The 18,061-nt window shown below is 34.9% G+C and overlaps 1 protein-coding gene across 1 annotated transcript in view; it reads right to left on the bottom strand.

Annotated features, from left to right (window-relative positions):
• Positions 1 to 18,061, bottom strand: part of LOC127845871 (uncharacterized) — a 78,435-nt gene that overhangs the window by 45,343 nt on the left and 15,031 nt on the right. Inside the window, exon 5 of the mRNA XM_052377045.1 lies at positions 12,348 to 12,405. Within this exon, the coding sequence (XP_052233005.1) occupies positions 12,348 to 12,405 (58 nt within the window). The remainder of the gene's footprint in view (positions 1 to 12,347; positions 12,406 to 18,061) is intronic.

Below are 18,061 nucleotides of genomic sequence, written 5' to 3' on the forward strand. Positions count from 1 at the left end.
TAAAATTTCATTTTAACATTTGGCAGGTATAGAAATCATCTCCCTTTAAAGCTTATTACTTCCCTGTGGATTTTGTCCAATCCAACCGGGGGGGGGGGGGTCTTTAGACAGTGACAAAGTCAGACATCACTGACAACCAAGGCCTGTGGTTTATCAAAGAAATCATAGCCAGAGTTCATCATGTATCTATGTAATGAACCCTACCATTCACAAATTAGCACAGGAAAGAAATGATAATTATATCATTAAAAAAAAATTGACACATCAATCATTTGAGTTATAAATAATCAAAGTAAAAAATCTGTACAGTAACTGTGAAAAGAACTTAAATTCTTGGTAAGGGAATATATAATCTGAGATTTATAAGATTTATAAGACATATTACTGTATAAAACCATTGATTGCAAATGAAAGACATGTATGTAAACAATATATGTTTTAAAATGAATAAAAAAAAATCTGAGATTTATAATTATATAAATTCTCTTGAAAATAATTGTCTCTAACAAATGTCTATTTTTAGTAGCAAATAATTAAAAGCCACTACCGTGACTGTAGATTTACTACTCAAAATGTGCAGCTCCATGAGATACACATGCATGCCAAATATCAAGTTGCTATGTTCAATATTGAATAATTTAAAGCTTATTACGTCCCTTGGATATATATTTTTGACCTTGGACCTTGAATGGATGACCTTGACCTTTTTCCACGATGTGTTTGTCAGAAACATAATGCCACCTACTGTGACGCTTTGATTTATTTAACAAAAATTTATAATTTGGCAGGTCAGATAATTATGTCCATTTAAAGCTTATTACTTCCCTTGGATTTGTTTTTTCGACCCCGTGACCTAGTTTTTAACCCGGCATGACCCATATACGAACTTGACCTATATTTTGTCTAGATACAACTTCTGACCAAGTTTCGTAAAGATCGGATGAAAACTATTTGAATTAGAGAGCGGACACAAAAAGTGTGACAGACTGCCAGACAGTGCGAAAACTATATACCCCCTTTTCTTCAAAAGAGGGAATAAAAATGCCCTTCTTATTATGAAGATAATCATTCGGACCAAGTTTAACCAAAACTGAGTCATAAATGTGGCCCTTGAATGCTAACAAGATTTCTTCACATTTGACAAGAGGACATTGTTTTTAATCACATCTGACCCAGATTTAAACTTCGCCAAAATACTGTCAAGATAACAAGCAAATTCGTTGAATTGATATCCCCTGCCAAATAAATTTTGTTTATGGATGGGTGAGAACTAAAAGAAAAGGTATAAGTGAAGGGTTGTGCCTTTTGTCAATTTTTTTTTTGAACTCATTTGTACCTGTGATGGGTTTGCAGACAATAAAATGCAGACCACTGTCTGATAATTCAGAACAATTACATCAGGACATTTTGAGAATCCATTTAAGTATGGTAGAATCCTCCCCAAATACGGCATGTTTAATCAAAATGTGTGATTTTAACCTTTGTGTGTGACTTTGACCATGACGCTAGCAACCTGGATCTTATATATGACACTCAGCTAGATAATATAGAACAATTGTGGACAGTTATTACAGAATCTCTTGATGCATAGTAAAGGAATGACTAAATAATAAACAAGGGCTGTTTGTAAAACATGCATGCCCCCATATATGGGCTATAAGTTGTAGTAACAGCCATTGGGTGGTGGTGGTGGTGGGTGGTGGTGGGTGGTGGTGGTGGTGGTTACAATGCATTACAAAAATGCAGTAAGCCTTACATTTGGTAAAATTTAAATAAAATATGGGCTATAAGTTGTAGTAGCAGCCATTGTGTGAATACGTTTTTAGTCACTGTGAATGGTGGTGGTGGTGGTGGTGGTGGTGGTGGTGGTGGTAGCAGAAGAAATAGTAGTAGTAGTAGTAGTAGTCGTAGTAGTAGTAAAAGTAGTAGTAGTAGAAGTAGTAGTAGTAGTAGTAGAAGTAGTAGTAGAAGTTGTAGTAGTAGTAGTAGTAGTAGTAGTAGTAGTAGAGTAGTAGTAGAAGTAGTAGTAGAGTAGTAGTAGTAGTCGTAGTAGTAGTAGTAGTAGTAGTAGTAGAGTTGTAGTAGAAGGAAGTAGTAGTAGTAGTAGTAGTAGTAGTAGTAGTAGTAGTAGTAGTAGTAGTAGTAGTAGAAGTAGTAGTAGTAGTAGTAGCAGCAGCAGCAGCAGCAGCAGCAGCAGTAGTAGTAGTAGTAGTAGTAGTAGTAGTATTAGAAGTAGTAGTAGTAGTAGTAGCATTAGTAGTAGTATGCATTACAAAAATGCTGTTAGCCTTACACTTGGTAAAATTTAAATATATTACAAGGGAGGCAAATCTGTAACAATAAATTTAAACTTATTGCATTTGTTTCCCCTGTAGTGTATTACCTCCCCTGTCCTGCTTATATTTATATTAATCAACAAAATTAAACATTAACACAATATTTAATATACAAAATATAGAAAAAATATCATATTCTGATAATATTTTTACTGATCCACTGTATTTTACTAAAAGGATGATGTTTCATTGGACTGATAATTATAGATTTAGGATTACAGACCAGTTGCTTCAGTAATATTGTTCAGAGTGTGCCCTGTTGGACAGTGTTGCAAGTATGAAAGCAATAGCTTTGATACTTTAGGAATAAAGTGGTCCTAAACACAAATCTTAACCAAATTTTCAATTTTCTAATATAAAAATGGCATAACTCTAAAAATAATGCTGACATCATTATGCACCTTGACCTACACAATTGTCTTGTTGCCATAAAGAAGTATTCCAAGTTTGAGTTAATTATCTTTGACTTTATAAAAAACTTTAACCAACGCCGACGCCAGTGCGAGTAGTAAAGCTCTCTTTTTTCTTCGAAAAGTCGAGCTAAAAAATACATAATTCCAAACTGCCATTTGAAAAAATCCCCAAAGAAAGGAAAATTTAATCAATTTTGTTCCAAAAGTGCATTATCTGCACGTGAACAAATAAAATGAGCACTGAAACTAAACATTTAAAGCCAAAATGCATCTAAATGAATATTTGAATTGATCTGCAGTGTTTGACACTAACTAATCTGAGTAAGGAGTCCTTACTTTTGAAATTCTTTTGAGTTCGGACAGATTTCGAGGAGTCCGACAATTAAAAAAGACACTTAATTATATCGTTTTTTTCGGGTTATAACACCAATTCATGAAATGATAAATTGATATTTTATGTTAGTTTTCTGATCGAAGTTCTAAGTGACTAATGTTCATTATTTGTTATATCACATTGCAAAGTTATTTAACACATTCCAGTCATATTTAAGGTAAAATTTGACTTAATTATCGTAAGGCTTCAACATATAATATTTTCTATTATTGCTTATGATTGCTTGTTTAAGACATTAGGGTTAAACAAGATGTGTTTGTGAAACACTATGCCTCCCCATATATTTGACCTTTGACCTTGAAGGATGACCTTGACCTTTCACCACTCAAAATGTGCAGCTCCATGAGATACACACGCATGCCAAATATCAAGTAGCTATCTTCAATATTGCAAAAGTTATGACCAATGTTAAAGTTTGACGCAACCAACCAACAGACAGGGCAAAAACAATATGTCCCCTCAGTATAGACTGGGGGACATAAAAACATTATCGGAGCAGTCTGTTTTGTTAGTGTCATATTTAATAAATCACATTGTAAGGATGTAACAGGCCTATATTTCTATTATAATATTTTCATATTAAAAATGTTTAAACAATATTATGCATGAAAAGCACAATTTCCATGAGGATTACACCCGGTTTCCATCATCAGTCTAGAAAGTAACTTGCCACGATTATATATCGTAAAGGAGTACACCGTAGGAACCAATAAGTGTGATTGGTATGACAATGTTTACAAACTGCACAAAACACTGAAATCATCTATTGATAGTGACACGGTTTATCCACCCCAAACTGATTCTTCAGTAAAATTGAGATTTAAAACAAGAGGGCCATGATGGCCCTGCATCGCTCCACTGTTTTTTCTTTGCGAAAATAACGTGTAATGTGCATGGGTTGAAATGTACTCAAGCAAATTGTGACTTTCTCTTTCTATCCCTCGTCCCACTGGGCGCTTAAAGTTGGAAGGATGAGCATTTTTATATAAGGAAAAAGTTACTACCGTGTTAACTAAACAGACAAAAAAGCCTGGGAATTGTTGCACAGGTCCATTGCTTATAACGTAGGTACATTTATCTCTCCAAAATATATTGTCATTCTTTCTATTTCACATATTTTTAGATGCTGAAGATCAAATCTACGCATTTGATTTGAAACAGATTCACAAGACCCATAGGAATCAAAATTCCTTAACCCTTTACCAAACAACACATTTTGGACTTTCCCAATTTGAAAGAGGTTGCAGACGTCAATTGAATTAAAATGGAATATGAAGGAAATGATCAGGTAGGGTAGAAATAATTGTGATAAAAGGAGAAATTGCTCATCAACCCACACATCCCTAAGACCAACAAGCCTGAGAATATTATGATAATCTAAAGATTATTTCTTTATATTTATAAATGTATTTAATTAAGTAATACATTTGACTTCTAAGATCAATTCATAACTAATATTAAGAAAATTATAAAATGGTCAGAAATATATATGGATTGTTGAGCAATTGACAATCATTTCAACAATTCATGATCAGTCACGATTCACAAATGGAACAATGAATCATTAGTTATTAAAAAGCAGCATAAACGATAGTTAAGACATTGCACTTCATTAATTTCAACACCTTCTCTTTGATACAAAGTTTGAGTTTACCGTGCAGTATCATATATTGACTTTCCTTGAAATAATTATGTTCATGGAAGCTGTGTTTTTAAAATCAATAATATATTATTAAACTGGTTTTAACACTATAAAAAAGACATGAAATTAACATGTCATCCAAAATATTTTCATCCGGATATATGGTCACTTTCGACATATTTAAATAAAACCCGACTTTTTTCAGTTTATAAGAAAAACATTCATAACACATGTTCTTACTTCAATGCCTTTGTAAGCAGTCACCATCTGACCTAAAATGGCACTAAATGACAGGGTTTTATCTCATGTTTACAAGATGTTGATGTTGTTGTTGGTCACAGCCAAACAGCCGCAGTAATCTCCACTGGTAAACGTCATATGTTCAGTTTTGTGACCCCCGGGGCCGGGTCAAATTTGAGCCCAGGGGAATAATTTGAACAAATTTGGTAGAGGACTATAAGATATCACTACATACCAAATTTAGTAGCCCTAAGCTCTATAATTAAGAACAAGAAGTTTTTTAAAGTTTGCACAAAAAAAGGCCTTATTTAAGCATAATTTATGTTCATTTTTGTGACCCCTGGGACAAGGTCAAATTTGTTCCTAGGGGCATAATTTGAACAAACTAAGTAGAGAACTATTAGATGTCACTACCTACCGAATTTGGTAAAAATAGGCCCAATGGTTATGGACAAGAAGATTTTTATAGTTTGCACAAAATGGGCCCGATATAAGCATATGTTCAATTTTGTGACACCTGGGGAACGATCAAATTTGATCCCAGGGGCTTAATTTGAACAAACTTGGTAGAGGACTATAAGATGTCAGTACATACCAAATTTGGTAGCCCTATGCCATACGGTTATGGACAAGAAGATTTTTAAAGTTTGCACAAAATAGGCCTTATATAAGCAAATTTTTGATTTTTTGACCCCCCAGGGCAGGGTCAAATTTGACCCCAGGGGCATAATTTGAAGAAACTTGGTAGAGGACTATTAGATGCCACTACATACCAAATTTGGTAGCCCTAGGCCCAATGGTAATGGACGAGAAGATTTTTAAAGTTTTCACAAAATAGGCCTTATATAAGCAAATTTTCAATTATTTGACCCCCCCGGGGCAGGGTCAAATTTGACCCCAGGGGCATAATTTGAACAAACTTGGTAGAGGACTATAAGATGTCACTACATACCAAATTTGGTAGCCCTTGGCCCAATGGTTATGGACAAGAAGATTTTTAAAGTTTTCACAAAAAAAAACTTATATAAGCAAATGTTCAATTTTTTTACCCCCCGGGGCAGGGTCAAATTTGACCCCAGGGGCATAATTTGAACAAACTTGATATAGGACTATAAGATGTCACTACATACAAAATTTGGTAGCCCTAGGCCCAATGGTTATGGACAAGAAGATTTTTAAAGTTTGCACAAAATAGGCCTTATATAAGCTAATTTTCAATTTTTTAAACCCCCGGGGCAGGGTCAAATTTGACCCCAGGGGCATAATTTGAACAAACTTGGTAGAGGACTATAGAATGTCACTATATAGCAAATTTGGTAGCCCTAGGCCAATTGGTTATTGACAAGAAGATTTTTAAAGTTTGCACAAAATAGGCCTTATATAAGCAAATTTTCAATTTTTTAACCCCCCGGGGCAGGGTCAAATTTAACCCTTATATAAGCAAATTTTCAATTTTTTAACCCCCCGGGGCAGGGTCAAATTTAACCCCAGGGGCATAATTTGAACAAACTTGGTAGAGGACTATAAGATGTCACTACATGGCAAATTTGGTAGCCCTAGACCCAATGGTAATGGACAAGAAGATTTTTAAAGTTTGCAGAAAATAGGCCTTACATAAGCAAATTTTCAATTTTTTAACCCCCCATGGCAGGGTCAAATTTGACCCCAGGGGCATAATTTGAACAAACTTGGTAGAGGACAATAAGATGTCACTACATACCAAATTTGGTAGCCCTATGCCATACGGTTATGGACAAGAAGATTTTTAAAGTTTGCACAAAATAGGCCTTATATAAGCAAATTTTCAATGTTTTGACCCCCCGAGGCAGGGTCAAATTTAACCCCAGGGGCATAATTTGAACAAACTTGGTAGAGGACTATGAGATGTCACTACATAGCAAATTTGGTAGCCCTATGCCATACGGTTACGGACTAGAAGATTTTTAAAGTTTACACAAAATAGGCCTTATATAAGCAAATTTTCAATGTTTTGACCCCCCGAGGCAGGGTCAAATTTAACCCCAGGGGCATAATTTGAACAAACTTGGTAGAGGACAATAAGATGTCACTACATACCAAATTTGGTAGCCCTATGCCATACGGTTATGGACAAGAAGATTTTTAAAGTTTGCACAAAATAGGCCTTATATAAGCAAATTTTCAATGTTTTGACCCCCCGAGGCAGGGTCAAATTTAACCCCAGGGGCATAATTTGAACAAACTTGGTAGAGGACTATAAGATGTCAATACATACCAAATTTGGTAGCCCTAGGCCTAATGGTTATGGACAAGAAGATTTTTAAAGTTTGCACAAAATAGGCCTTATATAAGCAAATTTTCAATTTTTTGAATCCATGGGGCAGGGTCAAATTTGACCCCAGGGGCATAATTTGAACAAATTTGAAAGAGGTTCACCACAGGAACATTCCTGAGAAATTTCATCAGATTTGGACCAGTAGTTTAGGAGAAGAAGATGTTTAAAGAAAAAGTTAACGCACGCACGGACGCACGCACGGACGCACACACGACGGACACAGGACCATGACATAAGCCCCGCTGGCCTTTGGCCCGTGGAGCTAAAAAAGATAAAATGACAAATTTGGGAATTTTTTATTGACCAAATGTACCAAATTGGGATTTTATATAAACAAATATTGATACAAGAAACCTTTTTTTTGAATATACAGCATTGTTTTAACTTCAATTTAATTGACAGTCAACCTGTTTACATATTAATTATATTATTCCTACTAAACACATCCGAGTATATACTAGACTTTCGATATTTATGGATCACCAAGCTGTGTGATGAGTTCAAGAACCTTAAGCACAGGAAATTGACCATTTACAACAGAATTTTTCTCTGCTTAATGTTCTTGAACTTATCAACTTATCAGCTCTTCCAAACTTTATTGTTCAGCTCAGAAACATCTTCAATACAAATGACCATCATTATCACACTCTCAAATAATACGTGACACTTTTGCAATCATAACCACACGGTATATTCTGTGTTGTCACCACTACGGTGCATATGGGAATACACAGGAGGTTAGCGTGTGGCTATGACATAAATTAGTAAAAACATCATTTGAATGAAAAATAATCAAATTATAACGAACAAGAGATGTGTTAGTCAGAAACACAATGCCCCCTACTGCCCCGCTTTGGAGCCATATATTTGACCTTTGACCTTGAATGATGACCTTGACCTTTTACCACTCAAAATGTGTAGCTCCATGAGATACACATGCATGCTAAACATCAAGTTGCTATCTTTAATATTGCAAAAGTTATGGGCAATGTTAAAGTTTTCGGACAGACGGACAGACGGACAGACTGACGGACTAACGGACAGTTCAAAAACTATATGCCGCCCTTCCGGGGGCATAAAAATAATGATCAAAAAATGGTTCGATAAATGACTTCATTTATCAAACATCATAACAATACGACAAAATGGCGCCTGATTTAGAAAAATGATGAAAATTACAAAGTATTACAAATTGATTTACTTTGATACATCTTGTTTTCAACAAATGGATTCTCAAAGTGACTTCGTGGAAAGGAAATTTCCCAGAATTCAATAAAACAAATGGCTGCCAAAAATTACAAGGTGCCACTTTAAATAAATAGGTAAGCTGGCAGAAACTGTAAAATACTGGAATGCACTACCAAGAAAAGAAATTCCTTTACATGGATGCTAACAACTAGATTAAAGTTCTGGTGATGTTTCATATTTTATACTTAGTTGTGAAAATGTGTCAATTGATATATAAAGTTACATAATATCACCAGTATTAAAAACTTCACAGTCCATGAAAATGTAAGTGCTACAATCAAACCTATATCTAAACCTGTATCATTACTAGGTATGACAATCTTCCAACACAGCTAAAAGCTATCGTAAACTCAGTGGTTGAGCTGTTCCTTAACTTGAAATTGAGCTACGTATTCATTTTCGTAAGTTGCCAACATTTTGGTTTGTGGTTTTGAAACAAAAACTTTTTTTAATATTGATGAAATGTGCATACATTGTGTACAATCATAGAGTCATGGATATCATAAATAATAAGCTATAATAAATCATTCATGATTGGGTTATATCCCTTTTCTATTACAAAAAAGGCAAAATTGACTTGCGGGCTGCTGGCTACCTAAGTCCTCCCTTCATAAACCAATGGAGTATTTGTAGAACAAATAAATAAACGAATATATTTTATACTATTATGATTTTTAGCACATTGCCCTCACAAAAGGTTTGGCTTTTTTGATTTAGATTGTTAGTTTTGTGTGTGTTTTATTTTGTCTTCTATAATTTAAGCAGTGTACCCTTAAAATATATCAGTCATCTGTAACGAGTCAAAGTTTGTTTTTGTGTGACAGAAATGTTATTTTTCATCCAATATTGCACATGCTTATAAGCCTGAAGAATCCAAAACATTGTCGTGGCTCATATACATGTTCTGGTACTGAATATCATGACACTGTCACATATAGTTATAATACATGATAGATTTACCAATTTTTTCAGAACAAGACTTCAAGAGAATTGTTCTACGTTTGATGAGTATATGCAGAATATTTGACCATTTTTTTATGTTTTAACATTCAAAATTCATTCAGTATACTGGTAACTTTATTGAGACTAAATCGTGAATTTTACATATGGTATGTAATGCCTAATTTGCAAAAATCATTAATATCAGGCACATGTTCAATAATTTGTTTTCAAGTTTAGAAAAACTGAAACAGACAATACATGCAAACATAGTCAAATTTAAGTTCAGTTGTGTTTTTTCTAATATCACTTTATATCAATTTTTTACATAAAGGGACTAAATTAGAACTATAATGTCATCAATACCTTAAATATTGCTTTGAAATAGAACCATATATTGATGCGTAATATATATTGCCTAAAATGATAATTATGGACTTGCAATTATAATAGCACCCCAGGAAACCTGATACCTTTTGAGCAGCATAAGACCATCCGAGCAGCTTTGTATATTTTAGCGTGAACTTACATAGGGTAAGTAAATTGGAAAAATTTAAAAAAAATTAAAGTCCAATTTCAAACAACCGTGTATTAACATTGATAGCAAAAGTATTTGGCCTACATGTAGAAAAAATCCTGAAAAATTTTCTTCAAAAATGAGCGAAATGTGGCTCCCTGAAGTAGATCGGGCAAAATGGGCCATGTTCAGGCATGTAGGAGAGAAAAACTGCTTTAATTTGCAAGCCACTACAATAATTAAAGGATTTATACAAACTTACACATGTCTGCCATAACCTCTCAGCAGGGTTTCTCCAGAAAACTATTTTTTGTGGAGATATTTGCGTTTTTAATGACTATGTTGGGAAAACATGGAAACCATCTGGAGAAGAATAAGAAACCTTATTTGAGCAGCAACTTTTTTTTTTTGTGACAAAAAAACCTAATTTCCAGCCATTTTGTTGCAATTTCTTTACTTTGTAGAGGCCTATAGTAGGTGTTTCCCTCATTTTTTAAGAAAAATTTTCAGGATTTTTTCTACATGTAGGCCAATACCTTTGTTATCAATGTGAATACACAGTTGTTTGAAATTGGACTTTTAATTTTTTTAATTTTTCCAATTTACTTACCCTATGTAAGTTCACGCTAAAATATACAAAGCTGCTCGGATGGTCTTATGCTGCTCAAAAGGTATCGGGTTTCCTGAGGTGAATAGAGGGCATCCAAGAAGAAATGTGCATATATTTTACCACTGACTTTGAATTTCAACATTTACATAACATAAACAAATAACATTGTCATTATAATTATCTGATGTGATTGATTAACTTTGTTTATGGCATTCATAGGTATAAGATTGTAAATAAATTACAACACAAATTGACTTCGACTTTGTATCCGAATCTATTACTTTGACTTAGCTATCAGGTTTTTGTGCTCAACACCTGGCCTGATATGGTTTAGCAATCCTCTTAAGTTATTTTGAAATTATATCTACATTGTACGTATTTTGACAATAAAATTGCTTTGTTGAACATTGACTTTTCCATAAAAATAACCATTTTATTCATCTAAAATAATCCCCTAGAATACATTTAAATTTAATTTATTGCAAAGCTGTTTTAACATCCATCACTGAATGAAGAAGTTAGAGCTTGGTCAACACACACTAGCATGTGTTTGACATTGTTCTTAAATGTGGGAAAATGATTTATGCGTGAAACCCAGTCCCATATAGGTAAGAATGTGTGGCAATTTATTTCAAAATCCATCAATGCACAAGAATTTTACAACCTGGAAAAACATAAATAGTATGTTATTAATAAGGAGCCTAAGCTTGAACTTTGACCTCAACGCATGACATTGTCTTACATGGAAACCATCTCAACCTTAAAGTTTGACCTTAGCTGTGAAGACAGCCATCTGTTGTTTTTTTGTGTGAAACACATTCTCTGACATAGGTTTACATTTATGCCAATGTATTTTGCAGCCTCTCATACATTAGGATTGCCTTCTGATTTTCTAATATTGACAATAAAACTTGGGGATCTGACTGTTGAGTATCAGAAACCGCCTCTCATTGCTGTTTACTTCTGTATAATGAATTGAAAATTATTCCATGACGTTCAAAAGCGTGATGATAAAAATGCAAACATTGATTGACGTACACATAATAGATTCTTCAAGGTATTTATAAAACAAATTTAACATTTGATTGTTGATTAAAGCATAAACAAGCAAATTCGTTGAATTGATATCTCCTGCCAATATGCTTCTAGACACAAAAGTGTTATATTTGACACTCAAAAAAGCATTTTTTCAAGATACAAAGGGCCATAACTCCTTTATTATCCAATAGTGTACAATACCATTGGGCGTGCATCATCCTCTTATCCATATATATACTCATACCAAGTTTCAATGAAAGGAAGGAAGGAAGGAAGGAAGGAAGGAAGGAAGGAAGGAAGGAAGGAAGGAAGGAAGGAAGGAAGGAAGGAAGGAAGGAAGGAAGGAAGGAAGGAAGGAAGGAAGGAAGGAAGGAAGGAAGGAAGGAAGGAAGGAAGGAAGGAAGAAGGAAGGAAGGAAGGAAGGAAGAAGGAAGGAAGGAAGGAAGGAAATACAAACTGGCAACTATATGCTCCACCGAAAGTATTTCGGGGAGCATAAAAACTTTGATGCAATTCATATCCTATTAGACACAATTTGAATTGTAAGTTTGATTACATGGGAGAGTATGAGAGAAAAAAGTTCATACAGACATGTACTTAAACATAGACAGGCAATATTTCAGTAGCATATTTTAAAAGCAAGATTGTATACTAACCCTGTTCGAACAATCTTCCTATGTCTGCCTGCTGTGACATACTTTCTACAGCTGGGTCCTGGAAGAAAAACTATGATTAAACGGGTATATAATCAATATAGCTCACAAATGTATGCAAAATTTAAATTTGTGAATATTTTTCACAAATTATTTTATTAGCTGCTAGATCTAAGAGTAAGAATATCTTAAACAAGCAGTTTCATAATTCATCATTGGAAAGTATTTGAAAGTAAAGGAAAAGACAACTTATATTTATAAATGTGTATTTTGAAGTGCTTTTTTGAAGGATGTTTGACTTTTTATTGGAATAAAATAAATGTGTTGTATGAGCGCAAAATACATACGGGAATATTACGCAAAATATTTGTGTCAGGTTATTTCTAAATCAGTGTAAGCTTTAGAAATTGGGATTAGATGGTACAACAAATAGACAAGTGAATCACACATAGTTTCCTTTGGTATTCTGACAGTGAGGGACAATAAATACACACTAGATTCAGTTTACAACTGTGATATTACTAAACAAGAGGGCCAAGGGCCCCCAGGTGCTCACAAGAGACCCAAAGGAACTAGTCTAAGACTATTCTGAAAAAGTGATGATTTGACCAAAAATTGACTTCTAGAGTATGAATACATGAATGTTTTTTTTATTTGACCCATTGACCAAGCTTTTGAGCTCACATGACCCAGTCTCAATCTCAACAGAGATTTCATTGGAAAAAAGTTCTGATCAAGCTTCATGAATATTGGCTAATAGATGTGGCTCATATAACATCAACATGTTTTCACTATAGCAATATAGAAACAAGAGGGCCACCTGAGAGGAGTCAGTTCATTCAATCTTTGTCAAAAATATGACCTAGTGATCAAGTGTTTGAGCCAGATGAGTTAGATACGATTATTACTTTGATTTACATCAAGAAAATCATTCTCTAAAAACACTTAAAGGTCAAATGCCGATTTTATAATGAAAAATGCTATTTTATAAATATGTATATTCTAAAACGAGTGGTATCATCAAGAGCAATGGCAAAAAATATTATGATACTTAAAACGATGATCTTGTTTTCCGTAAACCGCCCAGGTATTTCCGCCACCTATTTTGGTTGTGACGTCACATTCACTCAACGCGCATGACACGGAAACTCGTCCATTGTTATTACAGATCGAAGCCTGAACACTCTGCGCTTTATGTCAACTTAAACACTCAATATCGTGCTATGTTAATACACTTTTTATACAAGTTTTATTAAAAAGGTGTGCTTTTTCTGTGTGTTTTTTTTTTGCACGACAATCGTTATTTGACGTTCAGTGTGTGTTTTTTTCGGGTGCAAAGAACGTGCGGAAAAGGGAAACAATGGACTTTTCGGTTTTTCCAAGGATGATGTTACTCGTAAGAAATGGATTAAAAATATATTATACGCATGTATGTATTAATGGCTTAGTTACAAACAATAAATTACAACCTTTCTCTTATTATTAAGGACAAATAGGTTAATCAGTGGAACAGCGATAAAAAAAGGACAAATACATTCCATATGATAAATAAATAAGCTAGGCTACAGCTAACTAACCAACAAAGTATCAAAAATAACATTCTTGTACTGATATTTAACTCAAATAAATTACTATCTATTACACAGATTATTAAAGGAGATTTTAAAATGGAATTGGTATAGCATTACTAAAAAGAGTAATATTATTTACTAACACCATTCATTATGCTATATTGAAATATTCAGATAAAAATGTAAATTGAGGAGGGTTTTGTGCATGAATCGTGATCATTAATAAAATGTATTGATTTCATAAACTACAAGATGTGTTTGTGAAACACAATGTCCCTCTATATGATGTTTGACCTTGAAGGATGACCTTGACCTTGTGAAGGATGACCTTGACCTTGACCTTTCACCACTCAAAATGTGCAGCTCCATGAGATACACATGCATGCCAAATATCAAGTTGCTATCTTCAATATTGCAAAAGTATTCATAAAATAAGCGATTTGGGCCACATACATTTGACCTCTGACCTTGAAGGATGATCTTGACCTTGACCTTTCACCACTCAAAATGTGCAGCTCCATGAGATGCACATGCATGCCAAATATCAAGTTGCTATCTTCAATATTGCAAAAGTATTTATAAAATAAGCGATTTGGGCCACATATATTTGACCTCTGACCTTGAAGGATGACCTTGACCTTTCACCACTCAAAATGTGCAGCTCCATAAGATACACATGCATGCCAAATATCAAGTTGCTATCTTCAATATTGCAAAAGTATTCATAAAATGAGCGATTTTGGCCACATATATTTGACCTCTGACCTTGAAGGATGACCTTGACCTTGACCTTTCACCACTCAAAATGTGCAGCTTCATGAGATACACATGCATGCCAAATATGAAGTTGCTATCTTCAATATAGCAAAAGTAATTGCAAAATGTTAAAGTTGGCGCAAACAGACCAACAGACCAACAGACAGGGCAAAAACAATAATGTCCCCCACTACTATAGTGGGGGACATAAAAACAGCTTGGCATTTCTCTGTAATGGGTATCCGAACAATCGCTCCCACAGACAATCGCTCTTACGCTAATTTTGACAAGGCGGACGTTTGCTCCTACATAATTTTTACACCACGGCCAGTGGTTCATACAATAAGATGCGAAACCTTAAAACATAGTATACGTCGATCAAAGGTTAACACCTATAATTAGCCGAAAATTAAATTTACTTTGTGCGTACTATCATAAATACAAGTTGAACAATATTTCAACTTCTCAAGCGTTTTTTATGTAAACAATGTAACCATCTCGAAGATCACTTTCATTTCTTACTCGAATGTCCAGTTTTTAATAGCCTCAGACAACAATATATACATAGACATTACGATTGATTTCTAAGTTTCTCAAGTTTCAAGAATTTCCGTGGCTACCAGTCAAATTGACACCAGTTACCAATGTTGTGTATTAGTCCATACAGAGTGTCATGGAGTTTATGGCTATTTGGCTGTTGAAATGCGCCTTATCTGTGGATATATCACAGTTGATTATTGCAGACACAGTATGGTTTTAGAGATAAGAGATTAGCCCAAGCCCAATTATATCAACAAACAATCATAAAATGTATTACTATCAGACCAGTGCTACGGCTTAGCTAACCAAGGAGTGCAGCTCCATGTCCCACAAATGTCCCACTCTGCCCACTTGGGCCTACACCATGCTATTGTTTTGATTATCATGTAATTATAACGGAAGTTGTATTATCAATGAATTAATATAAGTGTTCACACTGAAACTCTTTTATTATTTCTGGAAACAATGTTTTAAATTAAAATTCATGTAATTAGAAATATTAACATTCCTTCCTAATCAGAAACGGTACAAGTATCCGTTCTAATTTTTTATTATTAACCAGTGCTTTGTGTAACCAAGTCATATTCAACAAGCTTGTACTGTAGAATAACAATCAAACAGTATTTTTCTCCCGACACGTGCTTGAAACACAGTTATGCATTTACTAATCCGTGTTCCCAACACGATGGTGGTCTAGAGCATCGACAAAATTAACCTCGCTGTCCGAGTTAGATTCATAAAAAATCTGACAGACTGTTGCTAAATTCTGACTCATACATGTACGGTTGAACAGAAAACTCATCATAATCTCTATCATATTCCATTTTCCATCAATTTTTTTAACTAAAGTTTCAAGAAATAATACATCCAAAGCTTTATAACGCCGGTTCGTTATTGAGAGCATGAACAATGGAAGATTTGTGATGTCTCTTCCGGTTTGAATGAAAATGGCGAGTACATCGGAATGTGTGAAAAATCGCGACTTTGTTCTATTCGTTCTCGCTAATAACACCGTGATTGAAATGAAGTGAGGTGGGAAATAGTTTATATATGCACTAAATTCGATAAATAAAGGTGTTTTACGGGTTTTTTAAATCACGGCACTTGATCTTTAAGTATTAGGTTAACAAGCTGTGTTTGACCTTTCACAACTCAAAAATGTGCAGCTCCATGAGATACACATGCATGCCAAATATAAAGTTGCTATCTTCAATAATTCAAAGGTGATTGCCAATGTTAAAGTTTGACGCAAACTAACCAACAAATTTGACCTTGAAGGATGACCTTGACCTTTCACCACTCAAAATGTGCAGCTCCATGAGATACATATGCATGCCAAATATCAAGTTGCTATCTTCAATATTGCAAAAGTTATGGCCAATGTTAAAGTTTGACGCAAACCAACAAACCAACCAACAAACCAACAGACAGGGCAAAAACAATATGTCCCCCAGTCTATACTGGTAGAGATAAAAATACAGCTTCTAAAGCTTCTGAGTTCATTAAGGACAGTTATAGTTGATAGACGAATGGACAGATGGAAAAAGAAAGTGAAAGGCATCAAACGCGTATTGTCTCTATCTACATGCTGCCTTTTGACAGGCTTATTAACAAGGGCTGTTTGTAAAACATGCATGCCCCCCATATGGGCTGTCCGTTGTACTGGCAGCCATTGTGTGAATACGACTTTTGTCACTGTGACCTTGACCTTTGACCTAGTGACCTGAAAATCAATAGGGGTCATCTGCAAGTCACGATCAATGAACCTATGAACTGTCATGATCCTAGGCAAAAGCGTTCTTGAGTTATCATCCGAAAATCATTTTACTATTTCGGGTCACCGTGACCTTGACCTTTGACCTTGTGACCTCAAAATCAATAAGGGTCTTCTGCGAGTCATGATCAATCTACCTATGAAGTTTCATGATCCTAGGCATATGCGTTCTTGAGTTATCATCCAAAAATCATTTTACTATTTCGGGTCACCGTGACCTTGACCTTTGACCTAGTGACCTGAAAATCAAAAGGGGTCATCTGCGAGTCATGATCAATCTACCTATAAAGTTTCATGATCCTAGGCATATGCGTTCTTGAATTATCAGCAGAAAATCATTTTACTATTTTGGGTCACCGTGACCTTGACCTTTGACCTAGTGACCTCCAAATCGATAGGGGTAATCTGCGAGTCATGATCAATCTACCAATGAAGTTTCATGATCCTAGGCCTATGCGTTCTTGAGTTATCATCCGGAAACCATTTTACTATTTCGGGTCACCGTGACCTTGACCTTTGACCTAGTGACCTCAAAATCCCTAGGGGTCATCTGCGAGTCATGATCAATCTACCCATGAAGTTTCATGATCCTAGGCGTATGCATTCTTGAGTTATCATCCAGAAACCATTTTACTATTTTGGGTCACCGTGACCTTGACCTTTGACCTAGTGACCTCAAAATCAATAGGGGTCATCTGCAAGTCATGATCAATGTACCTATGAAGTTTCATGATCCTAGACCCAAGCGTTCTTGAGTTATCGTCTGACAACCACCTGGTGGACAGACCAACCGACCTACCGACCGACCGACCGACATGAGCAAAGCAATATACCCCCTCTTCTTCGAAGGGGGGCATAAATATAACACGCCGAGAAAGGGTTTGTACAAATCGTATGTAATCACAACAATAAATGTGTTTGTCAGAAACACTATGTCCCCTACTGTGCCGCTTTAAAGCTGTATATTTGATCTTTGACCTTGAAGGATGACCTTGACCTTTCACCACTCAAAATGTGCAACTCCATGAAATACACATGCATGCCAAATATCAAGTTGCTATCTTCCATAAAATATC

This window comes from Dreissena polymorpha, chromosome 9, assembly GCF_020536995.1.
Source record: "Dreissena polymorpha isolate Duluth1 chromosome 9, UMN_Dpol_1.0, whole genome shotgun sequence".
Taxonomy (NCBI): domain Eukaryota; kingdom Metazoa; phylum Mollusca; class Bivalvia; order Myida; family Dreissenidae; genus Dreissena; species Dreissena polymorpha.